At 43.3% G+C, this 25,881-nt stretch overlaps 1 protein-coding gene across 4 annotated transcripts in view; it reads right to left on the bottom strand.

Annotated features, from left to right (window-relative positions):
• Positions 1-25,881, bottom strand: part of PDE8B (phosphodiesterase 8B) — a 260,561-nt gene that overhangs the window by 85,758 nt on the left and 148,922 nt on the right. For all 4 annotated transcript variants that reach the window (XM_027552923.1, XM_027552922.1, XM_027552920.1 and 1 more), the window contains exons 3-6: positions 12,822-13,012; positions 8,848-8,907; positions 6,301-6,358; positions 1,272-1,360 (exon numbers count right to left, since the gene is read on the bottom strand). In XM_027552923.1, coding sequence (XP_027408724.1) covers positions 1,272-1,360; positions 6,301-6,358; positions 8,848-8,907; positions 12,822-13,012 — 398 coding nt within the window. The remainder of the gene's footprint in view (positions 1-1,271; positions 1,361-6,300; positions 6,359-8,847; positions 8,908-12,821; positions 13,013-25,881) is intronic.

Raw genomic sequence — 25,881 nt, 5'->3', positions numbered from 1 at the left:
TAAGAAATTCTATGAAGTTCCCTGAAGCTAATAAATATATGGATACAAAGAAACCAAGGGATTTATTTTCCTTACCAAAGAACTCCCAACTGGTTTGAGATTCTCAATTGTTTAAGACTGCAAAAGGGAGCGTTTACCCCACACTTCTTAGGGCTGTCTAGCCACCAAACAGTTGACTTCCCTGAGCAGGGGGAATCACAGAAGAGCCTGTCTCTGTGGGTTCATGCCCATCCATTTTTCTTTCAAGGAACAGAGGATGGCCCAGAAAAGTTAAGTTTAGAAAGGGTTTTGTTCTCTTTGAAAGCAAATTCAGTAATGAAGTTAAGAAATAGAGCCATTTCAAAGATATGCTGTCTTATTTATTTTTCGCTGAGTCTGAAAGCCTGGCAGGCTACAGTCCATATGGTTGCACAGAGTTGGACGTGACTGAAGCAACTTAGCACACACGCACACACTGAAAGCCAGGTTGACCCCTCAGTCTGCTGGAGAGAGGAGCCAGGGCCCTTCTAGCATCCTGTAGCCTGCAGCCCCTTGAGACTGGCCTCCCAGGGGCTACAAGCTGCCCTGAGCCTCTTCTTTCCCCTGCTCTCTCTGCTCATAGGGACAGGTTGAAGAAATCAAGGTCCTGAGAGTGTGCCAGAGCAGAGCCTGAGCAAAAGCAGGCATGGGCTAGAACTCAGCTGTTTCAAGAAGCCCCAGAAGCAGAGTATCCTACCACCCAGACACCGAGAGAATCCATTTATCTCAGAAGTGAGCACCACAGAGAAGCTAAGAGCACCAGACATGCACACAGAGACTTCAAAACGCTCTGGAAGATACCTCATGCATACTGAGGCCACAAGTAGGTCTCAGGCAACTGCTATCACAAATAGGTAACAATTACCATAGTTAGCATAATAAAGATACCCCTGGGTCTGCCCCCATCTATACCAATCCAAGTAGGAATTTATAAATGTTGCAGGTACTAAGTACTAATGCTCAAAGGCTATTCTTAATCTCCATATAATTGTACAGAAGTTAAACAGTACTTTTCCTAGGGTATAATTTTAAAACTGCTGTAAATAGTGGAAAATACTGTCAAAAGAAGAAATGCTTCCAATTTATTTCATTATACCAAAGGGCTCCCAGTTTAGACTCTCTCTTTTAGCAGCTACCATCACTTGCTCAATAGCTGCAGAATCTCTGGGGTTCGGTTGTGACCCTCAGCCTGAGGACAGACAAGCTTGGCTACAGAACGGTTAACCTCGTGTTCATCCTATTTCACTACATACCTTAATTTGAACTGTGAGAGAACTTCCCCATGTTCTATTTGAATCAGTTCATTGTAGCAAGCGATTATGCTGCTGTTCTCCATAAATCTCTGTGGGAAAAAAGCAAAGATAATACATAAGACAAATACAATTACTTCTTAAACAGCTAAAAAAGGCTTGTTTCTCCAACCTCAGGTAACTTTGTTATATAAGACAACTAGTAAGTAAGATGAGATGAAATAAAACAGCTGTCAGGGTATTTGAAATGCCTGTTAAAATGTATACGAAACAAGAAAGCAGATAATATTGTACAGTTAACTATAACAAAGATGGGGAAAAGTTCATTATGAACATTCATAGGAAAATAAACACGCAAGGGTTGGAACACCTCCCCAGCCTTGCTAATTACTGAAGCATCTGGGCTGCTGCTGCATGGAGGGAAGTCTTCTGAAACCTGAGCCTGGACTCCTTCACCGTGTGTGCACCGTGAGTGATGTCTCCTAGACGGAAGGGAAGGTCTTTGCTTCTTTCCTCATTGGAATGCCTCACACTGCTCCCTCTCCCGTGTCTGTCTCCTTCACACACATGTGCGCACGTGCACACACACACACACACTTCCACATATGTAGCGTGGACGGCACCTCCCTGGGGATCACAGGCAAAGGCCCCCCGACTCTCCCTGTGCCTCTGGTGCCACTATCCCAGGAAGAAGCTGGGAAGGGCTAAGAACAGAAGGGGAACCATGAAGACACAGGGAGGGAAATACTTTCTATTTGCAAAACAAAGTCAAACATGGTGAAGTTTTGGTTGAGCTTCTGGGCAGCTGGAGATTACGTGTCAGTCTGTATCCGAGCTCTGAGAAGTGTGAGATGATGCTTCATAAAGCACAAAAAATGATCATAATAAAATAAGTTCTTGAAAAGGATGAGATAAACAGTTATATTTCTTTTTAATAACATTAAAGTGTATAAAGTGTAGAAAAATCTCCAAATCACTGATAATATCATAAGGCTAGAGATATCATTAATTTTGGTTTATTTACCTTAGACTTTTATTATATCTCTGTATATATGAATATATTTTATATGTATAAGCATACATATTATATGTATATGCTTATACATATAAAATATAAAATGATGTTATATTTTCACTTTCATAGCCAAGTAGTAATTTTTTATGATTCTTATTTTCCTTTAGGTCTCCTAAGAACTTTCAGTGTGGTAAAGGTCAACCTTCCAGTGGGTGACAGTTTCTAAACACTGGAGTGCTTTGTTTGCACGAAAGTGACACTCAGTGAGTGTTTTATAGACTAAAGGCAGTAGGAAAATCTTTGGGGAATTTTAAGACTATAGTTCAGTCAGTCAGTCAGTTCAGTCGCTCAGTCATGTCCGACTCTTTGCGACCCCATGAATCGCAGCACGCCAGGCCTCCCTGTCCATCACCAACTCCCGGAGTTCACCCAGACTCACGTCCATCGAGTCAGTGATGCCACCAGCCATCTCATCCTCTGTCGTCCCCTTCTCCTCTTGCCCCCAATCCCTCCCAGCATCAGAGTCTTTTCCAATGAGTCAGCTCTTCACATGAGGTGGCCAAAGTACTGCAGTTTCAGCTTTAGCATCATTCCTTCCAAAGAAATCCCAGGGCTGATCTCCTTCAGAATGGACTGGTTGGATCTCCTTGCAGTCCAAGGGACTCTCAAGAGTCTTCTCCAACACCACAGTTCAAAAGCATCAATTCTTTGGCGCTCAGCCTTCTTCACAGTCCAACTCTCACTAGTTAATGCAAAAATCTGAAATAAACTGAGTGAACCAAGAACAGTGCTCCTCAAACTTCAACATGCTAAGAATAACATGGATGTTTGGTTAAAATGCAGATTCCCGGGCCCTGCTTCCAGAAATGTAGGCATGTGTCTTTAGCACAGTATTTCTCCACACGCTCAGGTGACACCAACAGGCACTGTACGTTCCCAGGACAGGAGGAGAAGCAGAGTCTTCACTGATTTTTCACACTCACTTGACCACAGCAGCCTTTTGTCATGGACGCCTTGTAAGAGCTTTGGCCACTAAAATTCCTTGAAACAGTCTGGGAAATATGACTTTGGTGGACCAGGCAAGGAGTTGGCAGTTAAACACCGTAGATTTGCATCTTGACTTGTTTTGAGTATGAGCTCTGCAAGCTAGTCATTTTGAGTCTGTTTCCTCTTCCACAAAAATAGAGAAAATACCAAACCTCTCATCTGTAGATGAGGATCAGGTCAATCACCTAGATTGGGGTCTGACAAATAGTAAGTCTTAGTTCCCCAATTCTTCCTCCATAAGACACCTCTGCAGGGAGGAACTGTCTGATCACTGCATCCTTGACACACAAGCACAGTGCCTCACACAGAGCCCGTGCTCCCTGAACACCTGCTGAATGAACTCGTAATGATATCCCTTGGAACGATTCCACTGCAATGATGTCATGTCAACGTCATTCCAAGTAGAAAAAGTGGTACACACAGGTTGATGCAAAACCCAGCTGCAATGGCCCTCTGCTGAGATGCTCTTTCTAAAAGGCTCGGAGTAGCCCAAGCGCCATGCAGCCGGCCGCTCGCTCACACAGAGCTACCGAGGCTTCGAGCAGAGCTGCTGCGGGATACTTGATGGCACGGCGTGTTCCCGGGTCCCCATTCAAGACCCACTGACTGAAGCACTGGCCAATTAGCTAGTGACACAGAGCTGAGTTTCAGCAGATGATTTAGCATAAGCAAAATAACTCAGAGGTGGGAAATAACTTCACAGAAGGCAAGAAGAATAGCTGGCATATTTGGAAGGATGCTTGGGTAGAAAGTTGCCAGAGACAGGATTTTGCCCAAAAAAGGAGAATGGCCACCTGGGGAGCAGCCTCAGCCGATTCTGTGCTGTGGTAACTTGGGATGGAAAACCTGGCAGGTGTGGTGTGCTTCTCTGGGAAAGAGCCCCAACTACTTGGGGGCACCCTGACCTGGCTGGCAAATGGCCTTGATCAGACCCAGGACTAAAGAATACAGGGTGGCCCCTGACGGCTACTGTTTTTCATGCTTTCACAAAGGGCTTCATTCCCCACGGCTGTCCACAGAAAGTAGTACTGTATCTAGATGGAGAAGTGAAACCTTCCAGAGCAGCACAGACAGGTTACAAAAAGAATAAAAAGGAACAACTGTATCATCCCTCCTAAATTTACTCAGTAGCATTTGCACCCAAAGTGGACAGGTGTTTCTCCTGAGATTTTCTCTGAGTAGACAGGCAATCTCAGCCCTCCAGACAAGACGCACCACTCCAAACACCATCAGTCTCCACACTGATGGTGGGGAACGTCACAGTTGGTTGGAAGCAGGATCAGTGAACCTAAAGCTGAATTCCAAAGGGACACTCAACAGCACACACGGCAATAGGGGCTCATCGCTGTCCCCATGGTGTGTTGTGCCTTCCCCAACCTGCTCCCGGGTAATGGAGAGGACCTCCACGCTCATATTCTGAGAGGCCCTGCCTCAGACGTGAAGGGCAGAGATGGGCTGGGGTGCAGAGGTGGTCAACGTTCCACAGCAGATTTACAAACACCAGTCATTTCTCAGAAAATGAGTCAGTAAAGACGTTCCCACAACACGACTTCTTAGATGATTTTCCTCGTGCAACTAACTCTCCATTCGGAAGCTCAGAAGCACCGTCTCATTAAGACGGAGCGGCACACGAGAAGAGCGTCCAGAAGCGAGTGCCAGCCTCTGAAGGTGTGATGACGGACAGGAGGCAGGTGTCAGGGGTGAGTGAGGGGGCTGCCCAGAACCGCGCGACCCTGTCACGTGTGAACCGTGGCACCCCCTTCAATGTTTTACGTACCACTGTTACTCCCCCACGGAAGCACACTGAAGCCCAAAAGAAAGGCATCCCACAGGCAATTTCTGCTTCTCTGGGACTGACAACAAAAGAGGGATTCTCTTTCTGAACCTAGGAGAGTGAAATACCCATTGCTTAAAGCACCCAAAGGACTTCTCATAATTCACAAGGCTCTGGCGGTCTCCTATTTTTGCAGGAAAAGGATGCATCGTTCAGATTACCCCAATCACGGGATTCCGAGACACCAGGTAAACCCAGTTATCTAGTTTGGTGGTAAGTCTCCTTAATCAATCTTAATCTTCTAGTTGAGCTTCAGTGTTATTCATGTAGTTGTCACAGAATTTTTCTTTGCTGTTGTTTTTGGTTTAAAGCAGCAGCCCTCAAGCTGCCTAAGTCAGCTGTGGATCTCTGTTTTTTTTCCAAAGGGTAATTTTTTATTTTCTAATAGAAGAAATAGATGTTTGTTATTAAAAAAAAAATCAAGTTGTGTAGAAAGTGAGGTCCTCCACAATTTCTCTGTAAGGATCTGTAATACCTTAATCTTGTGAAATATATTCCCTTTAAGCAGCCATATTTTGATGCTCTTTCTCCACCCCTTTTTCTTCTCTCTCAAACTGATTCCATCATGGGGCTTTCCATTTGCATGCACAAGGCCTCACCTCCAATCAAACCTTCAGACTGCCCCTCCCCTGAGCTACTGGTAAGCCTCTGGAGCTTGTTAAGTTTCCTTGAGTAAGCAGTCTTCATCTTAAAATTGAATATCAGGGTTACTCATGGAGCCATCACTCAGAATTCTTCTTTGCTGACAAGTATGGTTTCAACTAGGAGTTTCTCAGATGCTGTTGGAATCAGGGGCCTGTGTCTGGGGTGTTAGCTCTGGCTGGGCCCTGAAGACCATGGAACCCTGTGCGCCGATCTAGGGACTACTGATAATCACATACACATATGCTAACTGGTTTAAGAGGGATTACTTTAGGACTATGGAATTTTGACCTGATATAGTAAGACGGATTTTTAGCTATTACATATCTGTTGCTACGATAAATGAAGTTATGAGAGAACAAGGGAAAAAGCCTGGCCAGCAGACGCTTGTCACCCCCCACGAGAACAGCTTTCCCTCCCAGTCCTGGGGCTGAATGTCTGTGACAAGACACACAGCTGCACCTGTGGGAGGTGCCAGGTCATCCTTTACGTACCCTGTTGAAGCCCGCGTGCAGAAGAGGGAGCACAGAGGCCTCTTCATAGTTGCCGGATCTGCCACAGAGCAGAAAACGTGATCACTCAACAGATACAACCAGGGCTCTTCACACTGAAATGTTGAGACAGCGAGGAGGAAGCAGGGAGCTGGCTCCAAGAGTAGCTTACTGGCCAGCACACACCTGCAGCGGGCACCTGTCTTACAGGAAGCCAGACTCACACATCCGCCTCTGGATGCAAAAAGAGCAGAGACAGTAGAGGGAACTCCAGCAGTGTGGGTGAGAATGGTGGCACAGGTATGCACGAGAGGCTCCCTCAGAGTTGGAGCAAGTGTACAGGAGCAGCGCATCGAGGGACGATGTATGTGCAACGCTCACCCTGCAGAGCACTGTGCCCTTTGACACCCCCAGACAGTCTGGAAGCACGACGCCCACCCCTAGACCTAGCTGGGTCCAACTCTCAGGAGGACAACTGGCATCAGAGGCCGCAGCGCCCCAGAGCCAACAGGAGAGGAGAACCATCAGGAGAGCCAAGTTAGAGGGAAGGAGACAAAACTCACTGGCTCTCATTTCACGGGGTGGCTTCCTGCACTGAGCCTGCCTCCAGGTCTCAGAGCTGCAGTTTAAGTACAAGGTGGGGATGGGGTCAGCTGATCGTGAAGTCGTGCTGAAGCTCTGCTGTCATCTTTATAAGAGATGGTGTCCCCAAGACAGCCCGCAAGAGACATGCAGCACGTGCCGTAGAAAAGGGGATGAAAAATAGGACACTAGGGATTGGCCGGAGAAGCAGACAGCTCTGCCTGCCCAGAAATCCCAGGGCATATCTGCCTCATCACCTGTGGCTGAATCCCACATGACAGGGAAAAGCTCTTCTCCCTCCCTCTTCAGGAACTCAAGGTTCTACCCTCTCTGGTCAATAAATAAGTAGGGGCACAAAACGGGCTCCAGAGGTATGAATCATGTCCTACTTCATAAGCCGGATGGTACAAGCAGCATTAATTTTATTACTGTGCGTGCCGAGTCACCTCAGTCGTGCATGACTCTCTGTGACCCCATGGACTATAACCTGCCAGGCTCCTCTGTCCATGGGCTATCCCAGCCAAGAATACTGTAGTCGGTTGCCATTTCCTCCTCCAGGGGAATCTTCCTGACCCAGGGATTGAACCCGCATTTCTTATGTCTCCTGCATTGGCAGGCGAGTTCTTTACCACTACCCGCCACCTGGGAAGCATTATGAACTTCCTCTATAAATGAAATATTTTCAAAAAACAGGGAAAAAAGTGAAAACTCATAACGAGACACAACAAACCACCACTTGTCAAGGACAAGCACACATTTTTGCTATATGAGCAGGAAAAAAACGAATATTTTGTTTTTGGGCCCATGGAATCAGCCATGCTTGGGCAGATGCTGTGTGGTCTGGTACCCATGTCAAGGCTCTAAGACCCTGTTAAGAGTTCTCAGTCCCCAGAAGATAAAATATAAGCAAAGAGGCTGAAGAAGGCTAGTCCCCTCGCTCTTTCCCTCGAGATCCTGTCATCACAAGATGCTGAGGCCAGTGGGACAGTTTCTTGACGTTCCTTGCCTCAGACCCTGTGGTAGGTGTCAAAGTGAAGAGACACAGCTCCTAACAAGACACTCAAGGAGTCGCAGGTCAGGAGGAGTCTTTGGATAGGGCAAGACTTGGAAGCCAGAATTTCTTACTGTCCCAATATGGCCTCAGAGTGGATATTTTAAATCTCCCCCTGGGTAGGGCCCGTCTGAGGGAGACTGACACTCTGAGCTGCTGGTCTGTTAGCTCCTCCGGGGCAGAATCTGTGCCAACTCTCAGAACGGGGCCAAGTCCAGTCAGTCCTGGGCTCAAATTAAGGTCTTATGCTCTCCAAAGCTAGTGATGGCCATTAAGTGGCTACAACACATTTTGGGATGGGCAAAGGGTCTCATCGTGCCGGCTGTACACGCAGCTTTTCTCCTTCCTGGCCTCTCATTCTAAGTGCGGGCCATGTTCTACACGCAGCACAGGGGTTTCTCATCCCACAGTCTCCGACCTACAGCTCAAGCCCTCTTTTTCCCTTCCAGCACTGGCATCTATCCTTTCGTCCTGCTTCTAGCCACATAACGGTCCTAACAGAGATTGCACATTCCTTTTCTGGCAGTGGCTTTGGTGCCAGTTCTCATGGTATAATTTATTTTTTCTTAAGTGAAAAAACAAGCATTTCCCTATCTCTTTTCTTCAAAGAAAAAAGGTAAGCTGGAACAACATTCTGTTCAGACCTCCTCCTCCTGAGATTTTCCACTCATTTCTGGCATACAGTGAGTAACCATTCTTTTCCTGAGGTGCTAACAGAAATTAGAGAGGATAAAGAGAAAGGCCTACATATTTCTAGAAACTTGCAAAACAAGGAAAATCCCAAGTGAGATCGAAGGTTGCTGGTGTTAGGCCAAAGACCTCCCCCGTGGCTTTGCTAGCTCTGAGAATGTGTTACGTCAGAGAAGGTTTCAGGAGGAACAGCGGGGCTCCCAGCGGGGGGCTGGGGGTGAGCTTACGCTTGTGAGACCACGGCAAGGATCACTGCGTGCTCCGAGGGGTTCGTAGCCCGGATTGACCTGAAACAAGAAAGCGCCATGTCAGACCAGGCGATGTGGCCTCGTTCTGATGACTGACTGACTGTGGGACTTCTTCAAAGGGAAAACGGAAGGAAATCAAACGTCCCTGTAAAGAAGGAGTCTGAAAACATGTGGAAGACAACAAAGGAAGATGCTCTTATGGATCAGGACAATCTTTGTTTTACTAAAAAAAAAACAAACCCAAAAAACCAAACAAAAAAAAACACACACCCCCCCCCCCCCCACCCAACACATCTAAAAGAAATTCCCGGGCAATTCTCCAGTAGGTCAGATCTGCCAATGTTCCACTTCAAAAACTGGCAAATTCCACTTAAATTCCATGTTTTCTGATTGAAATTCCACTCTGCAAGAAAACTGGCAGTCCGACAATTCTCTAGTTATCAGTTTGTACTTGAGGAGCTAATTAAGTTGGACCTGTTTTTCTTTTAAAATAATAGATAGTTCAGAAAGTTGATCTTAAAAGAAGGCAGCTGGATACACAGGTGCAGGCGAAGGTCTTTTAAAAACTGTACAAAGGACCACTCCAGTTTTTTGGTTGTACTGTTATTTTTGTTCAAATACTTTAAACAGCTGAGTCATCAAGTAGGGCTGAGAAACGATCAATGCAGTAACTGTTACTATAATGATGTCTGTCGTACCATGACCACCTGTCTGTCATTTAACGGAGAAGGCAATGGCACCCCACTCCAGTACTCTTGCCTGGAAAATCCCATGGGCAGAGGAGCTTGGTAGGCTGCAGTCCATGGGGTCGCTAAGAGTCGGACACGACTGAGCGACTTCCCTTTCACTTTTCACTTTCATGCATTGGAGAAGGAAATGGCAACCCACTCCAGTGTTCTTGCCTAGAGAATCCCAGGGATGGGGGAGCCTGGTGGGCTTCTGTCCATGGGGTCGCACAGAGTCGGACATGACTGAAGTGACTTAGTAGTAGTAGTAATAGTAGTAGGAATTTAACAGGGTTAAAATACAGAAGAATTCTGAAGTCCAAGAATCTTCCTGGAAACTGTGCTATGCTACAGTTTAGATTCTGGTTTAGACCCCTGGTCAGGGGTCATGAGTCAATGAATTCTTAAGAAAGGGCCACATATTGGAACCTTCATACAAATAAGCATGTCTGTTTCGATCCATCTCCATGGTCTGGCCTCTCCGTATTCCGAGATCCCTCACAAGGGAACCATCCGCTCTGAGAAGTGAAAGCTCAAGGCTGCTCCTGAGGAATCTGTGAAGCAGCTTATATTCGTTTCTTTCCAGCTCCGGGCATTTCTGCTCCTCTCCATTTTAATGTGTGTGCACCAGTGCTCCCCCAGGGACAGCCAGCTCATACTGCTTCACCCTCGTGACTAAATGTCCTCACCTTCCTCTAAAAATGTACCTTCCCATGGTCTGTTCCTTGAGACCTCACTCCATGTGAGGAGAAGGCTCAAGACGATGGCCAGCTGCTGTCTTTCTGGGAAGTACAGGTCTCCTTGTGGATAAATGGTATTTGAATAAGCTCCTTTGAAGAGAGGCCTGAACTCACTGTGGACAGCAGATTACTTCCTATGGCTCCTCTGTCCATGGAATTCTTCTGGCAAGAATACTGGAGTGGATTGCCATGCCCTCCTCCAGGGGATCTTCTTGACCCAGGCATCAAAACCACATCTCTTCCATCTCCTGCACTGGCAGGCAGGTTCTTTACCACGAGCGCCACCTGGGAAGCTCCTGTCCCTACCACGGACTGGTCACATTAAACTACACTATCTCCTACTTAGGAGCCTTCTACTGAATTCTCAGCAGAAATACCAGGAGCACCTAATGAAAACAATGGACAGCATCTCAGAGGTGTGTGCTCATCTCCAGGGAGCTGCTGCGCATGCCTCACTTTCCTTCAGCCTCTTCCACCCCCTCAAGGTGTCTGGGTGTCTGTTGGGCTGCATTCTAAGGGGTGGGGCTTAGGCAAGAGGAAACATGTTATAACTAGCTGGAGCTCACTCAGCTTCTTTTGAGACTGGTGTCTGTGTTTTGGGTCCCTTCCTGCCACTGATCTCTTCTCTCTCATTCCTCCAAAGAAGGAACAGGTGTGGCCAAAGGGACTTGGACCTCTTTCTGCTTGAGAGGACTAAGGGGGGTCCGGGGACTGGTGAGGCTGAGGTCCAAAGAAGCACACTAAGGTCCAGCCCAGCTCAAAAGCCAGGGGTCCTGGACCGCCGACGACAATGAATAATGCACATCTGCTGGGAATGCGTCTCCTCTCATTTTAGGGCAGACGTGCTCACAATCCAGCATTCAGGAATCTCTCCATCAAGTTGACCAGTAACTGGAAACGCACCAGCAGAGACGTAACCTGGCTTTCGAACTGCACAGATGCTTCAGTGTTTTTCTGAGCAGCTAAGATAAAAAATTCCCTCAACAGGAAACAAAACCACCTTCCTGTATATTCAAGGAAGATTATAAAGTTTATCTACTAAATTGTGCCTTTGCCTGAATTAAAAGAATTCTTCCTATTCATTTCTTCTTTTTATAGCTGAAGCCTGTCTTATATCATTCTATATATGTATAAAGGATTGTGCTATTTCTACTAAAAAAATCATGTAACTGTAAGTGGAGATCAAGAAAATACAGATATATTTAGCTATAAGAGACTCAATTCTAGCCTGACAATCATTTTATACACACAACATACATATATATCCACATATGTACATATCTATTTCTTATTACTTCCCTGGTGGCTTTCCTGGTAACTCAGACAGCAGAGAGAGTCTGCCTGCAATGCAGGAAACCCGACTTTGATCCCTGAATCAGGAAGATTCCCTGCGGAAGAGAATGGCAACCCACTCCAGTATTCTTGCCTGGAGAATTCCATGGACTGAGGAGCCTGCCAAGCTAAAGTCCATGGGGTCACAAAGAGTTGGACATGGCTGAACAACTCTTTCTTCCCTTAATACTAAAAATACGAAATATTTTGTGATATACTTTATTATATAGTTAAACAGGCAAATGTTTCTATGCAGGAAGATAGGATTATTTGAGACCTATAAGACATTTTAAAATAGGTTCCTTAAGAAAGTTTCTTCTTTGGGAAACTGAAAATGGTCAAAGAACAGCAAGGTGATGCCTATGAGGAGAAGCTTCTCTTAAATGCACTCATTTCTTGTCAGGGTACCAACAGGTCTAAGAAGCCATTTCCCTGCCTTTCATTTCGCTTGCTAATAGTCAAGACAATTTCCATTCTGTTTGTAACTGGAGTCTGTCCTGGTCCCACATTTAATTAGTGACCTCTTCCCATTGAGCTTCAAAGCATTCCACTTGTGCCAAATGGATGGGTTCATCCAGAGCTAACTCTGATGACTGCATTTATTTATGAACAGACAAGCGTTTCCTCCCCAGAGTGCAAGCATTTCTGTAAACAAGCAGGGGCTTTGGATCCTTGGGAGATTCTTCTGCTGCTGAAAAGTGGCTGCCTTTCCTCCCCAACTGCTGTAAAATCTATCCATCTGTTGCCAGGCAGGCAGAAATGGTCTATTTCACACATTTCTGATGTTCATTTTGGGACAGAATAATTAGGATTAAAATATCTGGTTTAAATCCAAACCATATCTGTGTAATAAGAACTGTGTGAATCTCATTTTTTTTTTAAGTGCAACATGAACAATACTCAAGGGGAAAAAATGCCCTAAAGTTTTCAGAGGAGCCCAGCTCACACCTCTAAATTCTTTGGAAGGCAAATGTGGAAAAATAGAAAAGGCCATAGGAGGAGCTATAGCTTTCATCGTAGAAATCTATATATACTGCTTAGAAACATCAACACATATTTTAGAGACATTTGGGCTGGAACTAAAGACATGTATACGTGAATTTCATTTTAAGCTGTTAAGTGGACATTTGCTAATATATTAACATAACTACGGTACCTGCACACTGCTTCTGCATCGAAGTTTCGAGTCTGTCTGTGATCGATTACAATAATCTCATGATGTTTATCTAGAAAGCATTCCAGGGCTGACTCTGGAGTCCGAGCAATATTGCAGCTGTAACCGGCTCTGTCACAGGCCCACCAGAATCCATCACTCTGACTATCTTCCTTTGCAAAGATGAGCAAAACCTGAAACACACAGAAAAGAGGATCTTGACAGAAGTCATCATCCTTAGAGACGATTGGAAGCAGACCTACATGATACTGGTGGAGGATGCAGCCTCTGGAGAGAAGCCCCCTGGGTTCAAATCCCAGCTGGTCCCCTGCTTCCCGGGTGTCTCTGAACAAGGCAGGGCACCTTCAGCCTACAGCTTCTCCAATATCAGATGTGCTAAAAACAGTGCGATGTAAGCGAGCTGGGAGGTCTGAGTGAGCACAGAAGACAAGCTGCACCACCGTTGGAGGTTGCTACCCATTTATAATTTCCTAAGTGGCTCTGTCTTCAAATGGACTGATCAGTAAAATGGTAACAGGCTCATCAACATAGGTTAGCCTGTGGTTCACATGCTCACGTATTTGGGGTCAGGGCAGTTGGGGTTTGCCTGAGGTACCTAGAGGCTGCCTCTCCGAACTTAGCACTGAAATCTTTATCCAGACGCAAAAAGGATGGAACTCAAAACATCCTCAAAAACTAACTGCAACACCCAGCACTTGCTGAATCTGCAAAGAACAATCATGAAATGTGAAGCTACTGGAGCTAAGGTGAGGAAGCAGGCCTCTTTTTCTTCACAGGAAAGTACAGCCCCACTCCCTGGAAAGAAGACGGCAGTGCTTACCACCACCCACGTGCCCTCATCATTCCCTGGGCTCTGGAACCCAGATCCCCTGGGGGCCACAATGCCAGAGATGGCCACACCAGCACCTGAGCTTGTTCATTTGTTTGTTTATGGTCTCTCTTCCCCACTAGAATGGAGTTCGGGGCAGGGAAGACCTGTCTGACTTGCTCCTGCTGTGACCCTGCCGGGCAGCACTTGGTACCTGAGTGACTGGATGACTGAGCACAGGGTTTCTGTAAAATAAAAGAGGGCTTTTACTGTCAACTGGAGTAAGACTACATCATGCAACAGACCGAATAAGAAGTACATATATTAATAATCTCAGGATAATGATAAGCATTTAACATTCTTCACCATTCAGTTCTCATTTAAACAATTACGAACAGAAGGGAAGTTTCTGGTCCTTTAAGCCCATAGTCAATACCAATCTTCATGATGAAAGGGTGAATGTATTCCACTTAAAATCAGAAAGAAGAGAAATTGGTCAATAATTACCACTACATTTTAAAAAATCCTTCACTAACTGAAAACTGAAAATAAACAGAATAACGAAAATAACAGGATAATGACTCTCATGGACCCATCACCCAGTTTCAGCAGTAAGCCACTCCTGGCCAATGTGACCTCAATGCTTTCCCTACCCACTTTCCAACTCTTGTATTACTTTACAGCAAATCCCACATATTTCACCTGTATGTATCTATTAAAGAAAAAAAACTCTTTTCTAAAAAGAGAAAACCACAATACCATTTTATACCTAAGCCTCTCCAATAATCCTTTATCATTTAACATCTGAATGCATCATAAATGTCAGTTGTTCTACACTGCTTGAATCATTTCCTGTTTTCTCAAATACCGTGATTCCAGAAGAGAAATCATATTTTTAAGCATGATTTTGATATTTTCTTTTAGCACATGGCTTGAAATCACATGCCAGTAACACGTGAGGCAGCCACCCTTCTTCATGGCTCACTGTGGGCAAGGGTCCGTCAGTCCTCAGGCCAGGCTATCCCCCAGAACCTTCGCTACAGACCTACTCCTGGAAAGAAGTGGGAGGCAGCTCTTCCAAGAGAAGTGAGGGACGCAGCCTTCCGGATCTTGATAGTGAAAAGAAAGCCTTCAAATGGAACTGTTAACAATGGAGCTACAGTGAAAAAAATCAGGCAGAATAAATTGGTTAGCACAAAAAGTCACTGGCCTTTGACTTGATGTAGCTGTGGTATTAGCATGAGAAACTCAAGATGCAAAGGCTAAACGTCAGGGAAGGTGACAGAACCTCTTGTCCCATCTGTCTGGCTGAATAATGATTGCTAAGCAAGAATCTCAACACTTTATATTTCCTTTCTACATTTATGCCTCAATATTTGACTAATGCTTCCCTGGTGGCTCAGTGGTAAAGAGTCCACCTGCAATGCAGGAGACATGAGTTTGACCCCTGGGTCAGGAAGATCCCCCAGAGAAGGAAATGGCTACCCACTCCAATATTCTTGCCTGGGAAATCTCATGGACAGAGGAGACTGACAGTCTATAGTCTACGGAGTTGCAAGAGAGTCGAACATGACTTAGCAACTAAACAACAACATTTGACTTATGCAATAAGAGCCTAACTGTATTCCCATACTGGCCACTGATACAGGTACTAATCTCTGATGTCTTATGTGTCCTTAAAAGACTGGAGTGCTCCACTTTTGGAAAAATAATGTCATTATTCAAATATTATTGAGCACCTACTATGTGTAGACATGATTTTTTAATTGCTTAGAGTATGCTAACAAAATAAATATGACCTCTTGACCTCAAACAACAGGCATAATAAATAAACAAATGATATGGAATGCTGAAAGTGGTAAGTGTTAGGTGAAACAGTAGAGGCTGCTGGGAGCAGTATTAAGTAGGGTGCTTAGGGTAAGCCCCACCAAGGAAGTGACATATGAGCAGATGCCCAAAGAAAATGGAAAAGTCAAAATGATCACTAAAGATAAATCATCCCACAAAGAGGGAACAGATCCACTGGTCCCTTCAGTGGGATGCATGGCTGATGCGTTCAAGAACTGCAAGGAAGCCAGTGTGACAGCGGGGAGGCCAAAAGACAGGGACAGGAAGTGGAGGTCACAGCAGAGGGCTCCCTTGTGTAATGCCTTGTAGCCACTTTGGGAAGTTATGCTGGATTTCACATGGAAACTTACCAACCAACTGAACATGTAGGGACTTGTATTAATCATGCCTTAAAATTTTTTTTATTTTATTTGGCTGTGTTGGGTCTTAGTTGCGGCACTCAGGATCTTAGGTGGCAGCATCTGAACTCTTAGTTGTGGCATGCAGGATCTAGTTCCCTGACCAGGGATCAAACCTGAGCCCCCTGCATTGGGAGTGCATAGTCTTAGCCAGGTTAACTTCTGCATTTCTAATGCTTTGATGTCTGGAGCCTTGCTGACCCTGGAGAGATGCCTAGAGAAAGCCAAGGACTTGCCTAGGAATGCATTTTCCATATGCAAACCAATCCGGAGTCGGCTCCTACCACCTCTACCACTCGCTAACCCTCTGGACCACTATCCGCCTGTCCTAAATCACTCCAGGGCCGGGTACCAGGCAACTAGGGACGGTCCTTCTGCCCAACACATCTCCTGAGTGATTCAGCCAGTCACACCTGTCTACCCTGCCAGCCCTGCCTCACCGCTTCGCACAGAGAGCATAACCACAGCTCCTGACCACACTTTGGCCCTCACACTCCCTGCCTCCAACCGGCCTCTGTGCTTCCCTCTGTGGTCCTGCGTGGCCTGCCCCTCCTCTCAGAACTGTGAGGAATAAACTATCTTTCAATGACAGTCTCTCCTACTCTGTTGGCTTCACTCTACCTGATTAAAAATTAAAGTCTACATACCGAAACAAGAATTTTTATAAAAGTACTCACTAGAAAACTCTCTCTAGGTACTATTCAAAATTCTTTCCATTTATAAAAGATTAATTCAGAAAGATTACTTTTCAATGATTCAATTCCTAAGCAAAATGAAAATCTATGGCAATTAAAATGTATATACATATATTTTAAAGTACTATAGCCGTGACATTGTTGTTAAAGTCTGCCTATCTGGAAAATTCTATTTTCTCTAGGAAGACGGCATAGCCAAAGTTATACTCTCTGCCCCTATCTCCTAGGCCACAGCTGGGCTAATAATGTTGTTTTGGGGAATTTGAAATTTGAACAGAGAGACACAGAGGCTGAGAATTAGGACCCATGGGCCATTAATATAAAGAGATTGAAGGAAAAACCGCAAGTTCCTTCTGTCAAAATACTCAGAAATGGCTCACTGCCACCCTTTCTAAACCATGGCTTTCAACTCTTCCTTGGATTCTGGGGGAAAAAATACACTAATACATTTCTTATTCATTTACTATTTTGTGAAAGGCAACTGTTACTCCAAACCAAAGAATGCAACCCCTAAAAAACCTTATGTGATATAGTCCCTCTTCAAACTTATCATTTTATGTATCAGTATTTAGTTTCTTGTTAAACATGTCAATGTGGAAATGTTTACCGACCATTCATTGAGGCAAATCCCTTAAAGTGATTTTTAAAGGGATGATTATTAAATGATTTTTATGAATAAAATGATTTTTACAAAATAATTAATGAAAGCATATAGCCGAACTTGGGACTTCCCTGGTGATCCTCCACCTTCCAATGCAGAGGGCTCCCTGACCAGGAAGCTAAGATCCCACATGCTGCAAAGTGTGGCCAAAAAATGAAAATAAAAAAAAGCATATTGCTTTTTATTTATAGAGTAAAAGTTAACTCACTCTCACCTACTCTAAATAGTATGTGGAACGTTCCTTTGAAGAATACTTTTGTTGATCTATCGCCTAAGATATAAGAACTGGGAGTCAGAAGCTGACAGAGACAACTAGAGTCCAGTGTCTGCCCCCAGGACCAAGCCGGGGACACGTTCAGGTAAGCAGATAAGCATGAGGGATGCAGTACTAGCCGGTGGCCAAAGACAGAGCATGGGCACGGCATCCAGGGAAGGAATCCCCGCGCAGCAGAACGGGAAGAAGGAAGCAGTTTTGTTACACCAACCTCACTGTGCTGTTGCAAACACAGCAAAAGAGAAGAAGACTGAAAGCAGCCCTGTGGTGAAGCCTGGGACAAGGAGGAAACATCTTCCTCTGGAGCAGGTCTTGGCCAACTTGGGTTTGTCCAGGATCGGAACACATACACAGGCAGCGCCCACTCTGCACGGTAGCGCCAGATCATACAAATGGCCATGCGAAGCAAACTGAATGAAGAACGGTCACAGCTACTTTCTATGACATTTAGAAACTTTGTCAAAACATACAAAACCTTTATTATTGGTTATAAATGTACAGGGAAATGAAAAATGTAAAATTAACACTTATTCAGTGCACTTTCTTTGAAACATTAGAAACTGAGACTCTGAAGTTTTTTTTCAGCTTACTGAGTAGTTTGAACAGTGCTTGCTTTCCTCCAGCTGTATAAATTATGTGAGCCTCTTTATGCCTTGGTGAATTATAAACTCCTAAGTTTGGATAAACTTCCAACATTTTATCCTCTGTACTTTCAATGTCATGAAATGTCCCCAGAGTTCCTTTAATTAATGTGCAGTTTTCTGCTGGCATCACTTCATCTGTGATATTTCATCCTTTTCGTCACAACCACTTCCTTCACTTAGCTCAATGAACTTGCGTTGAGACTAACTTCCCCTGGCTACACCCTGGAATATCTCACTGGCAGGAGTGAGCTTTCTCCTGCCAGCCAGCTTTCTCCTCTAACTCCATTTACACTGCCATTCACGTCTAGCATTATCACCTTCCACTTCTTTACTATGCTTTCATTTTGGGCAGCTAACTTCCTCTTTCAATCATCAGCTTTTGCGTAATGTCAGGTAGGTTATCACAGAGAAATAAAGGGGCACACTTTGCTTTAACAGAGACTGTGAAACAAGCCTCGAGATTGGCACCGTCCAGGCTGCACATCTGTCTCTGATCACGCTGCATGTTTGTAATTTCTGTAATGACTTGTGGACTGAAGAACTATCAGAAAAGTTTGTAGCAACTTCATGCAATTATCACAGTTCAAACACCAACGTGACTGCAATCTTTGTGACCAGGCATACACAACCTAGTCTGTGTATACTGAAACTGTGCAAAGTGAAGGCTACTTGTGTGTGCTGTGTGCTCAGTCGTGTCCGACTCTTTGTGACCCCATGGACTGTACCCCGCCAGGCTCCTCTATCCATGGGGATTCTCCAGGCAAGAACACTGAAGTGGGTTGCCATGCCTTCCTCCAAGGGATCTTCCTGACCCTGGGACTGAACCCACGTCTCTTGTGTCTCCTGCATTGCAGGCCGATTTTTCATCTGCTGTGCCATTGGGGTATGGCTTTTCAAATGTAACAATGAAAACCTCAGACTGTCAGGCTGGGCCTCCCTGTATTTCTACCTACATTTTTTGGAATTGCAAAGTTTAAATCATCTTTCAACCCAAGCCAGATTGATGAAGTAATGGATAACCCAGGGCAGGGTCCAGAGAATAAGTGCGGGGGGTCTGGTGTAAGAGATTGCAGAGGGGTAGCAGCCAGACTGCAGGTGACCTGGGGGGTGTCCTAGAGGCAATGACAGGGGGACTATGACTCTCAGGAGTTTTCAGGGCAGGAAGGGACTCTGGGGGTGACCCACCATCACCCATTCAACAGATGAGGGCAGCAACTCCCCTGATCAAAGCAGTTGCAGAGCTAGACCCGTAATCCCCAGCTCCTCCTTCAGTAATCCTTCTGATGTCCCTGGGCTGTGTTGGAAGTATTATAACCATTCCTTTGACATGTTTTATCAAGAAGGTCTGAAAAACTATCTTTCTAAGGATAGCAATAAGCTGTCTTTCACAGTTAAATGAGAATGAAACTATATAATTACAAAAAAGATGAAAAAAAAAACCCCTAACTTTTCTTTAACTTGCAGACAGTGTACATTTTCATCATTATTAGTGTTTTTTCTAGAAAGGATATGCCTCAATTCAGTTCAGTTCAGTCACTCAGTCGTGTCCGACTCTTTGCAACCCCATGAATCACAGCACGCCAGGCCTCCCTGTCCATCACCAACTCCCGGAGTTCACTCAGACTCACATCCATCAAGTCAGTGATGCCATCCAGCCATCTCATCCTCTGTCGTCCCCTTCTCCTCTTGCCCCCAATCCCTCCCAGCATCAGAGTCTTTTCCAATGAGTCAACTCTTCGCATGAGGTGGCCAGAGTACTGCAGTTAATCCCAGGGCTGATCTCCTTCAGAATGGACTGGTTGGATCTCCTTGCAGTCCAAGGGACTCTCAAGAGTCTTCTCCAACACCACAGTTCAAAACCATCAATTCTTCAGCTCTCAGCCTTCACAGTCCAACTCTCACATCCATACATGACCACAGGAAAAACCATAGCCTTGACTAGACAGACCTTTGTTGGCAAAGTAATGTCTCTGCTTTTGAATATGCTATCTAGGTTGGTCATAACTTTCCTTCCAAGGAGTAAGCATCTTTTAATTTCATGGCTGCAGTCACCATCTGCAGTGATTTTGGAGCCCAAGAAAATAAAGTCTGACACTGTTTCCACTGTTTCCCCATCTATTTCCCATGAAGTGATGGGACCGGATACCATGATCTTCATTTTCTGAATGTTGAGCTTTAAGCCAACTTTTTCACTCTCCACTTTCACTTTCATCAAGAGGCTTTTGAGTTCCTCTTCACTTTCTGCCATAAGGGTGGTGTGATCTGCATATCTGAGGTTATTGATATTTCTCCCGGCAATCTTGATTCCAGCTTGTGTTCCTTCCAGCCCAGAGCTTCTCATGATGTACTCTGCATATAAGTTAAATAAGCAGGGTGACAATATACAGCCTTGACGAACTCCTTTTCCTATTTGGAACCAGTCTGTTGTTCTATGTCCGGTTCTGTTGCTTCCTACATGTCTCCAAATGGATTGTCAATGTCCACAATTAAACATCTAATTTTCAGAATACTTGGTTTGGCTTTAAGCAAAAGCCAGGGAACAAGGAGCTCCTAAGAGTAGACCACGTGGATAAGTGGTCACTGAACAACTGGCCAATGTGATCATAGGTGGGGTCGATTCATTTGGAGACAACAGTTTGGGAGCTTTCCTTAAATGTCCCTAGGAACGTGATGCTCATATACTTTGTTTAATACATCTTTTTGGTTATCTGATGTTGACTAAACTCCGAAATTTGTGTATACTGGAACTATGCAAAGTGAGGGCTTTTTCAAGTAGCTATAGTTTGATGAGAATTTAAGGGCCAGCCATGATATTGAAAGGACTTTAAATATACTACCTCATTTAGTAACCCTTTCACAAATCTTTCTTTGGAGGTGGGCATCATCCCCACTTACAGATGTGGGAACTGAGGTGTGGAATGGTTAAGACACACACCCAAGTCAGCAGCTAACAAGATCTAAAGTGTGGTTGACCTGACCCTCAAGCTTATAATAATCATAAGTAACATGCTCTGTTTTTACCCCTAAAATACTGGACCCTAACAACTAAAGTCACTAACAACTCTGTGGTTCCATGAAACTGGCTGGGTAGAGGACACGACTTGGTGCCAGCAATCAGGACAGACAGGAGAGAAGACGCTAACCACAGGGAGTTACTGAATCTGAACATTTCCATCACTCCATCACTTAATGTATCAAGATCAGCTTCCCACAAGGCCAGAGGATTGCCAGATAAAGTCTCCAATATATAATGGTTCCAGGGGGAAAAAATAAAATCCATGTCCACACAATATGGAAGTATAAGTTTTAAAGGAAACTGCTGTCTTGCTGGGAGAATGCTCAGGTCACAGCAGTCAGGATCTGCTTCCAAGGCCAGCTGGAAGGCTCAGTCTGAGGGGTGGGGGCGGCAACAGCCTAAGCAGAAATAATTCCACACACTGGAAAGTGAATACGCTCCAGGCATTGATGAAGGAAGGGCCTCTTGGTTTCCAGATGGCACCAGTTGATAAAAATCTATTGCCTCATAATATTCCCTCTACTTTTCTTTTTTGCTAAGACTGGAAAACATGCCCTGCCGTGAGTCACAGGCATTCACCCAGGAGAGCTGTCCTCTACAACTCTGCAAGGCACATCCACCCACTCCACCCCAGTAGCGCTCCACCAGCCCACATCACACTGCCTGGCCACCACATGGGAGCAAATCCCCTCCAGTGACCTCAGAAAAGCACCTCCAAAGCAACCACATCCTGGAATATGCTTGTCAAGTAAGTTCCTCCCAAGTCCTACGGGCTCCAGCTGACACAGTTAACATTTTCAGCAAGGCAGTGAAATTACAGAGCAGGTATTTTTTTTCTCCAAGAAATAAAATGTAAAAACTAAGGTTCTAGGCCCTTTCTAAGACGGTTGCAATGACAGTATCAGAAGCACAAGAACACTTGATTGGATATCCCTGCCCTTCCAGTGAGAATGTAAAAGACAATTAAAAAAACCAGCCAGACTCCCTGGGCGGTCAGGGGTCATCCTGTGGCTCCCTTCTTCCCGACAACACCTGCTGTGGAGTCTTGAGCATGTGGACTTGAACTGGATGGATCAGTGCCTAAAATTATGCTTGAATGAGACCCAGGAGTAAAGGCATCCTTGGTTCTAAGTTGAGCTTATTTTTTAAAAAAGAGTTTTCTTCATTATTCCGCCCCTCATTCAGAGAGGGACTCTTGACTACTTTTAGCTGCTGTCACAGGGCCCAAACTCATGGGACAGGAACCAGGCAGGTACATGGTACCACTGGGAACATCCCACCTCTTATGCTGGCTGATGGATTCACAGCATTGATTTTATTAGTTACTATATTTCATAGCTTATGAGCACAAATTTAAAATGTTTTATTATGCTTTAACATACCAAATGTCAGTCAAAACTTACAGACAACTGAGGCTATTATAGAATATTTAAATACTGCAAAGGACTACATCATACTTCAGAGGACAGAAATATAGTATACCTGAGACTTTGTTACAAAATTTGACTGCTAAGCAAACATATTAAAAATAATTTAAGGAAAACCACTAAAGTAGGAGCCTAACTTAAACCTTCTAAAACAGAGACAGTAAAAGGTAATTCTGAAAACCATTTTAACAAATAGTAGAAACAAGGGGAAAAGGGTAATAAAATAGAAAATACAAAAGAAGACTAATTATATCAGTAAGCACACTCAATGTAACCAGATTAAACTTACTTATTAAAGTTAGTTTATCAGAATAGGTTTTAGAAAAATAAAACTATGTGTTCCGTATAAGAGGGATATTTAACATAAAGTTATAAATAAAAATGACAGTGAAAAGATAGAAAAAGATATATCAGGAAAATATTAACTAAAGAAAGCTGGTCCAACCATATTACCAGCAAATAAAATATAAATTAAGGTAGAAGTTTAAAGAGGGACAATATATAAAAGCAAGAGTTACCAAGAACATACATAAATCTAGAACTTGGATACAGATTAACGTGGCAGATTCAGAACATCAGAAAATATTTTAAAAAATATTGAGGCTACTGACATAGCCATTACAACAGAAACTGACGGAACACAAAAAGTTAAGATAGAAGTGGTTTGAATAGCATCATTAATAAAGGTGAATTAATTTCACAGATACAGAAGCCTGTCTTCCAGAAACAGGAATATATCTTCTTAAAAGTTTTATGTGGAAAACTTAATAACTGGCTATATTACTTACTGGCTGCCAAACAAGTTGCAACAAGTATCAAAGAATCAGTAACAAAGGTATCAGGTGATAATTCAGTGGAGCAAGGAATAGTCATTTCAACAAATAGAGCAAGAATAATGGGGCTTCCCAGGTGGCTCAGTCAGTAAAGAATTTGTCTGCAATGCAGGACACCCAGGTTTGATTCCTGGGTTGGGAAGATTCCCTGGAGGAGGAAATGGCTACTCACTCCAGTATTCTTGCCTGGAGAATCCCCTGGACAGAGGAGCCTGGCGGGCTACAGTCCATTAGGTCCCAAGAGTTGGACATGACTTAGCAACTAAACCACCACCACCATCTGGTCAATATGGAGAGGGAAAGAGCCTTAACCTCTTTATTACACCATACATAAAAGTGAACTTGAGTTATAAATCTAAATTAAAATTTAACAATAAAGTTTCCAGAAGAAAACAAGTAATCTTCAACCTGGTATTAAAAATTCTTAGAACACAGAACCAAAAAAGGAGTGAGAAATTAGACTACATCAAAACTAATATTTTTGTTCAAAATCTAAATTTATGAAAATGAAAAGAAGAGCCACGGTTTAGAAGAAAATATTCTCAAAATCTGACAGAGGACTTGGATAAGAATACGTAAAGAATTCCCACAATGCAGTAATTTTAAAAAAGCCAACCCAAATAAAAAGGAGCCGAAGTTAACTAAACATTCATAGAAGATTTTTCAAATGGTCAAGCAGCAAATTAAAAATCGGCCCAACATTATTAGTCATGGAGAAATGCAAATTAAGTTACCGTAAGTCAGTACTACTCACCTAGTAGATGAGCTAAAATTAGAAGACTGAAACATATATTACCAAGGATTTGGAGTAATCAGAACTCACATTGCTTATAGGAGTGTAAAATGGTACAGCTTTAAGAAAAGATCTGGATATATCTTATAAAACTAAACACAGATCTGGATATCTTATAAAACTAAATATACTTGTTATGAAGGTTCAAGAGGACATTAGGCAAACAGTAAAAGGCATTCAGATTGGGAAGAAAGTAGTAATGATGTGATTTTGTATATAGACAATCTTAAAAAATTCACAAAAATGTAAAAGCTAATAAGTTCAGCAAGATTTCAAGGTACAAGATCAATATACAAAAATAAATTTTGTTTCTACACATTAGCAATGAACAACCCAAAATGAAAGTAAGGAAACAATTCCATTTGCCATAGTACCAAGTAAATAAAATATTTCAGGAATAAATGTAACAAGAATAGGAAACACATTCACTAAACACTACAAGACAGTGATGAAAAAATTAAAGAAAATCTAAATAAATGGAAAAACATATTAATGGATTAGAAGAGAAAATGGTTAATATAGCAATAGTCCCCAAACTGATCTACAGATTTATTGCAATCACTATCAAAATCCCAGCTGGTCCTACCCTCCCCAAATTCACAAGCTGGTCTTGAAAATGGTATGAAGATACAAGGGACTCAGCAAAAACAATCTTAAAAAATAAGAAAGGGGATTCACACTTCAAAGCTACAGAAATCAAGGCAGTGTGTACAGACATATACCAATTAAATAGACTTGAGAATCCAGAAATAAACCCTCACAATTAAAACCACAAGATTTTAGGAAAAGGAACCAAGACAACGCCATGGTGGAGGGACTATTCTTTTTAACAAATGCTGCTGCACAACCAGACATCCATATGCAAAAGAATGAAGCCCTACCTCACACCATATACAAAAATTAAGTCAAAATGGATCACAGAGCTAACTATAAGAGGTAAAACTATAAAACTCTTGGAAGAAAACAAAGGAGTAAATCTTTGCTACCTTAGATTAGGCGATAGATTCTTAGGTATCACACTAAGTGATGAAGAAAAATTTCAAAATGATGACTACTGCCTGACGCTTTTCAAATAAAATTTAAGGTATTCAAAACAAAGTGTTAATGGATACATAGATATGCAGAAGAAATACACAAATACCTATCATAATCAATCTCCAAATAGTGGTTACTTTTAAGGAAGAGAGAGGAGGGCAAAGGGAAAAAATAGAGTTTATAAAGTATCTGTAATCTCTTGTTTCTAAAATGAGCTCAAACAAATAGGACATCCTTGATAAAATAAATTTATCATACGTGATAAAATTTGCATATTTGATAAAATTGGTTATGGGGATACACATGTACTTTTTTGAATATTTGAAACACTTTACATTTTAACAAACATAACAAAAATAACAGTATTTTAAAAGAATGAGATGTCCTTATCATGAGCATTCATTGCCAGTACAGCACAGAGTAAAAAATGAAGGTAAATTACATTAACTGATCTGAAACCACACAAATTCCAAGAAAGAGTCTGGATATTACTTTGGGAATAAATACTGATATCAGAACCTTTGTCACTGCCTTTATTCAAAATGGACTACAAAGTCCCATGCCCTTAGGATGAATACTGGAATTTTGCCCTTAGGATGAATACTGGAAT

Source organism: Bos indicus x Bos taurus, chromosome 10 (assembly GCF_003369695.1).
Source record: "Bos indicus x Bos taurus breed Angus x Brahman F1 hybrid chromosome 10, Bos_hybrid_MaternalHap_v2.0, whole genome shotgun sequence".
Lineage (NCBI taxonomy): Eukaryota > Metazoa > Chordata > Mammalia > Artiodactyla > Bovidae > Bos > Bos indicus x Bos taurus.
The sequence above is the reverse complement of the archived record's forward strand: the minus strand, read 5'-3'. Positions and strand labels throughout refer to the sequence as shown.